This window comes from Bidens hawaiensis, unplaced genomic scaffold (genome assembly GCF_021521415.1).
Source record: "Bidens hawaiensis isolate Kalapana, Puna unplaced genomic scaffold, B.hawaiensis_p1.1 tig00015556_1, whole genome shotgun sequence".
NCBI classification, from domain to species: Eukaryota; Viridiplantae; Streptophyta; class Magnoliopsida; order Asterales; family Asteraceae; genus Bidens; species Bidens hawaiensis.
This window is the reverse complement of record NW_027492394.1, coordinates 461050-466747: the sequence shown is the minus strand read 5'-3', so window position 1 is coordinate 466747 and position 5698 is coordinate 461050. Positions and strand designations below refer to the sequence as shown.

Sequence of the window (5698 nt, the reverse complement as noted above, 5' to 3'; positions counted from 1 at the left end):
CCTACAACTAAAATAACATAATTGACTTTAATTATTTATCAAAAAAATTAAAATCATAGCTAACATTAACTGTTATAGAAAATGTTGGTGCGTAAGTGAAAGATGTGCATCATCATGGCTGCCATCTCGTGTTTTTTTTCTTTTTTTTTTATTATCGAGCAGTAAACATAAACCTAACTAATCATACTTGTAAATTTACATCATTGTCAATCATGGGTCATACGTGTTCAACTTCATTGTTGAGGATATCTCTATATATAATGTACATATCTTGATATTGTTACACTACTAGCACTTTGATATTTCGTGTGTCGTCATGATCTTCCTTAATCAATCCTTTCTGTTAGTAGATAATATCTCTTGATGTTATTGGATATTATATTGTACATCAACTGTGAATATTAGTTTGGTTCGATTGAATTTCCATTTTTAGCTCTCGATAGTTTGTAAAATTTATAGCCTTGTATATTCACAACAGAGGGGAACGGGACACCTCCAAACCCGATTGTTCAAACGATTTCTCACCATCTTTTTCCTCGTACACATGGAACAAAAGACTTCACAGACACGAGAACTAAAAATGATCTGATTTAGCTGTGAGGAAGTGTGTGGCATGAATTTTGGATCTGCTTACTTTTGTTAAATCTCTTTTTTTTTTCTTTATTCAGTATAAAATTATCTATCATAATGATCTTTTGTACCATAAGTCATGAATATTTCCGATATTCCGGTCTTATGAAGTTGAACACCTAGTAGTTTCACTATATGGTCGACTTTAGTAAAAAGATATTGAAGCATTGAACAATTGGCTAACCCAGTATCCACTTATTATAATATATATCATATTTATCCAATTTAAAATTATAAAAACTGCTGTCTAAAGATCTACTGAAATCACAAATTCTTCGTTTAGTTTTCAAGTAATTTATATGTATTAACACAATGGGTCCCAGTATAATGATACAACATCAAAATTCCTTTTGTTACACAACAAACCAAATTACCGAAAGCCATCACAACCACACTTATCAACACATACCTACGCAACAACTGTTTCCTCATTTGCTTCCTCTTCCATCGTAGCTACCACGCCACTGCTAGCAGCAGATACTTTCTCACCTGTTGACTCGTTACTATCTGCAGTCAACTTCACATCCTCACTTGCTATTGTATCCGAAGAAACCGAATTCTTTGGTTTGTTTAACGCGCGACAATGCGGACAGTAGTAAGTAATAAACGGGAAATCCTCTTTTCTTGCTAGACCTGAACAAAAGTATATACAATTTTAAGAGATAGTTACACAAACGGTTCCTGCAATATGTTCAAATTTCACTTTTGGTACTCAAGTGTAAAAAAGTACACCACTAGTTGCAAGTTATCAACAGAAGTAACACAAATAACACCAATGGTCCCTAGATTTAATGGACAGTTAACTTCTATTAAATGGTGTAAAATTGAGCAAAATACCCTTATAACTAAAGTCTACTCACCATTATGCATATGGCAATTTCCACATATAAGTGCATAAGATTCAGTAGGATCCTCTCCCACAAGCAATGCAGCAATTTTAGCAAGCCAACTGCCATCTTGAGAACCTGCATCTGCAGGATCATGATGCTCAACAACAAGATTATCATATGTTAAACTCTCAGAAACCTCGTTTCCTCCAAATTGAGGCGTTTGTTTATCAGATTGTTGACCAGAATTGCTTCCAGGAGATTTAGGGTTTGATTGATTTCGTTTTCTGAGACCAGTAGATTGTTGAAGCTCAAAATCACTGCTTTTTCCCGTGTCATAAGTGTTCGGTTGTGATTCGTGTTCAAGAAACACTTTCAGGCCCGAATCTGCACCAAGTTTTGATGCAAGAACCGATGCAGCAGCTGCTTTTGCTGCTGGATCCGGGTCATATTTCTGCAATACAGAATGGAAATAAAATTACTATCGAATGGACTTAAAAAGACAAAAAAAAAATGCTTCCACAGCTGCTTCTAGAATAGATCATGCCAAAAAGTTTTTTTTTTCATATTCTTTTGAATATTTTAAGATTACACTAAAACTAGTGATGTGCATTAAATAAAAAATTAAAAAAAAAAACAGAACAAAAAATAACTGAACACAAACAAAAACCGACGGTTTGGATTTAAATTTTTGTAAAAATCGAATTTTCAGTTCAGTTTTGAATGTAATTGAAACCAAAACACCAAACTGAATTTAAGGTTTTTATTATTTTTGTTGAGTATATTAAGTAACCAATAAGAATTCTGAAAATAGTGTAACCTGAACATTTTATCCCAAATGTATTGTTATCAATTCATAATTCATTAACAAAAAGATTTTAGGAGCTAATACCTTATTTTAGGACAATTCATTTTTGTTCGGCCCAAAAATTTCAAACCCAGATGGTAAAACCGAAAAAACAGAAATGTACCCAAATAAAAAACCGAAACTTAACGGTTTTAAAAACTCAAAAACCGAACTTTCAGTGAACCGTTCGTGTGGAAGCCCGTTCGTTCATTTACGCTGGCTTATGTTCATTTATGTTTGTTTAAGTTTTAAAATTTATGTATGTTTAAAGTTCGTTTGTTTGCATTCATTTATATATCCATTTAAATATTTTAGGCCCATAACAATTTAGCTTAGTTCTATGAAATTAAAATATCACTAATTCAGTCTAGTTTTGTTAAACCTTTAAGCCTGTACATTGACGTTCACATTTATTTTTTAAGCAGGCGTATGTTTGTTCGTTTACGTTCGTGAACAGTTTGTCTAGTAAACCGTCCGTTTATACTATTAACAAACAGACATAAGTCATAAACAAAGACAAACACACATATTTTCTTAACAAACAAACACATACGTAAAACCCCGTTCGTTTTGAGTGTTCGTGTGAGATCTTTTGTTCAGTAAAATTAAACTAGCGAACACAAACATGCCCTGTTCATGTTCGTTTGGTTCTTTTACAATCCTAGCAAAAGGATTGATACTAAAAGGTGCTTCCACAGAGGTTTCTACAGCATATCATGCCAAAAAGGTTATTATTTTAGATAATTGTAAGTTTATTAGAGTTATGCTTCAAATTGTACCTGAATGAGTTGCTGAGTGATGTAATAATTAGTTCTCTCTTTAAGTTCATCAATTTTTGCTTGTCTTTCTTCTTGAAGCTTCTCTAATGCTTTGTGATCCCTTCGATCACCTACACGAGATCACATTAAAAGTCAGTATCACATGAACATATGCAAGAGTGAGTGATCAAACTATACAAACCTCAAAAGTGGCTAAGAGGGATTATAAATATGTGGACTTACAATACTTAGTGAATCTTGAAAGTCCATAATGCAAACCAAACGATAACGCAGGCAAAAGAAACATAGGTAAAACGTGCAATGATCTTATTCTCCAATCCATGTCTATTGTTCTTGTGGTCATTATAGCATAACCGATTGCAACCAACTGTACCGGATCAAAATCAAAATAATGACTAATCTATAACTGATTACTCTCTTGAAAAAATTTACATAATCTGGATAAATTTTAATTACTATGGAAATTATTCAAATAAATGATGACATTGCATATATGCACGTAAAGGACCGTTTCGGTATTCAACTGCAAGAATTGCATAAACACTTTTACTTAACTACTTATTGGTTTAACTATAATCTTGGTTTAAAAGAGCCTATGTACAACCAAATAAGCTTTACTTACAACTAAAAGTTCACCTGTTTTAAACATAAACACATTTAAAAAGTAGAGTCGGGATTGTGTACAAAGTAACTTAACGTGCGAAGCGAAACACGCTGTGGCAGTTTGGTATACAGTGTGAATGTGTGATAATAAATTAATAATTACGCTATACTTTTGCTGTAGTGTAATAAATCACTAAGAATAATCACGCTACTTGTAATATTGTAGCGTGATTATTACTACCCTAGTAGTATTTGTGTTGGTATAAATTTGTAAATAGTGTGATTTTGCCACTGCATATTTTCCTCACTGTGCTTTGTACGTTTCACACGATAAGGACTTGTATTGGATCTTTACACTTAAAAAGTAAACCTTTCATAATTCCTTCATCCCTTATTTGTTCTATAACCACCTCTCTTTCTATACTAAAAAATGGTTTTGTATAATCACGCTACCAAGCATTAGAACACAAAGGATTCAAGCACACATCCCAAATTCAAATATAGAGGCCAGTACAAAACTCCCAAATCATGGCAATTTGGCTAAGAAGAAAACTAACAATTAATAAAATTTACCTCAAGTATAACAGAAAAGATAATCAGATTCCTGGCAGTTCTTCTCCATCTCATAGATCGCCTTTTGATCCTGTTATGAAGAGTAGCTTCTTCTTTCGATATGTATTGCAGCCTCTTCTCAAAATCATCACCACGTAATCCAAACACCGCATTCCAAATCCGAGACAACACACCTTTCTTCTTATTATTATTATTATTATTATTATTATTATTATTATTATTATTATCATTCTTCTTCTCGTCAACCACTTCCTTCACCTCTTTCTCGTCCGCCATTAGAGCTAGGGTTTATCAACTGATTATGCAAATTAGAAGCACAGATCCAGATCAGATAACTAACAGCAGCTCAGATATCAATAAGCTAAACGAGTTGGATCGCGTACCTGTGTAGGATTTTGATTGCTTCGAAATGAAGTAATTGATGAATTTTAGTTGGATCGAATGAGATGATTGTAAATCGAAATGATTGACAGAATTGAAGATCGTTAAGAGTTGCTAATTAAGGAAATCGACAACTTCCTTCGTCTAGGGTTAGTTGAAGGCGGTAGACTAGAGTAGACGTCCGCACCACGTCGTGGAAATTTGATTGATAATAACGACGCTTTGGTATTTGGTACATACGGGGTAGCCGAACCAACTCGAAAATCAAATCGAAAACTGAACTAGTTTGAAATCAATTAAAACCAGAAGTTCGTAATCGATTTGTAATTCTTTATAACAAAACTGGTTTCAAATCGGCCAAAACCGATCGTAACCGGGCTGGAGGCCGGTTTCAATCTGAACTGAAACCAATTTTAAACCAGTTTTGACTTTTATTGATTAAACCGATTTTAAACCAGTTTTGATTTTTATTGATTAAACCGATTTTAAACCGGTATGCCGTAAGGTTTTTTAGATAATTTTGGTGAACACGCGGTTCATTGCAAAGAACTCCCGGGGTTTAAATATAGACATGATTTGGTCAAGGATGTTCTTTGTGATGTGTTAAAACGGGCAGGAATCTCGGCAAGAAAAAAGGCTCCTGTGAATTTCTTGTCAGATCCGCATGAAGGAAGGTCTACTCTCCGACCAGCGGACATTCTTGTGTTTGGATGGGGCGGGGGGAAGCATGCTTGTGTGGACCTTACTAGGGTGTCCCCTCTTGTCGGGCTTAGGGACACCGGGTTTGTTGCTAGGCAGGCTGTGCTAAAGGCAGAAGCGGGAAAAATTGCTAAGCACGAGAAGGCGTGTGTGGAAAATCAACATGTCTTCATTCCTTTTACTTTTGATGCATTTTGGTCTCTTTCCCCCGATATTGCTACGTTTCTAAAAAGAGTTCAGCGGGTCGTGCACAGTAATTCAACGACGCCGAAGAACGATAATTTTGTTTTCGGTAGGATCGGTTTTGCCATTCAAAAGGGGGTGGCGGCGCAACTTGTTGCCCGCTTACCTGCCTTTTT

The 5698-nt window shown here is 34.7% G+C and overlaps 1 protein-coding gene across 2 annotated transcripts; it reads right to left on the bottom strand.

Moving 5' to 3' along the window:
* Positions 1 to 932: 932 nt before the first annotated feature.
* Positions 933 to 4778, bottom strand: LOC143549423 (uncharacterized protein At2g24330-like). 2 transcript variants are annotated; one of them, XM_077040322.1, is made up of 6 exons: positions 4643 to 4778; positions 4260 to 4554; positions 3306 to 3450; positions 3084 to 3193; positions 1491 to 1911; positions 933 to 1263 (listed from the first exon to the last, which is right to left on the bottom strand). In XM_077040322.1, exons 2-6 carry the CDS (start codon positions 4533 to 4535, stop codon positions 1040 to 1042), a joined length of 1176 nt encoding a protein of 391 aa, XP_076896437.1. In that variant the 5' UTR covers positions 4536 to 4554; positions 4643 to 4778; the 3' UTR covers positions 933 to 1039. The 2 variants fall into 2 exon arrangements, with proteins under 2 accessions (XP_076896437.1, XP_076896438.1); XM_077040323.1 differs by having other exon boundaries at positions 4260 to 4540; positions 4643 to 4766.
* Positions 4779 to 5698: the final 920 nt, after the last annotated feature.

What these genes read in the sequence shown, in the direction of transcription:
- LOC143549423 (XM_077040322.1), bottom strand. Translation starts at nt 4,535, where the DNA reads ATGGCGGACGAGAAAGAGGTGAAGGAAGTGGTTGACGAGAAGAAGAAT. An exon ending in TCTTTTCTGTTATACTTGAG is followed by an intron (nt 3,451 to 4,259) that starts GTAAATTTTATT and finishes GATCCGGTACAG; the next exon opens with TTGGTTGCAATCGGTTATGC. An exon ending in AAATTGCCATATGCATAATG is followed by an intron (nt 1,264 to 1,490) that starts GTGAGTAGACTT and finishes ACTTTTGTTCAG; the next exon opens with GTCTAGCAAGAAAAGAGGAT.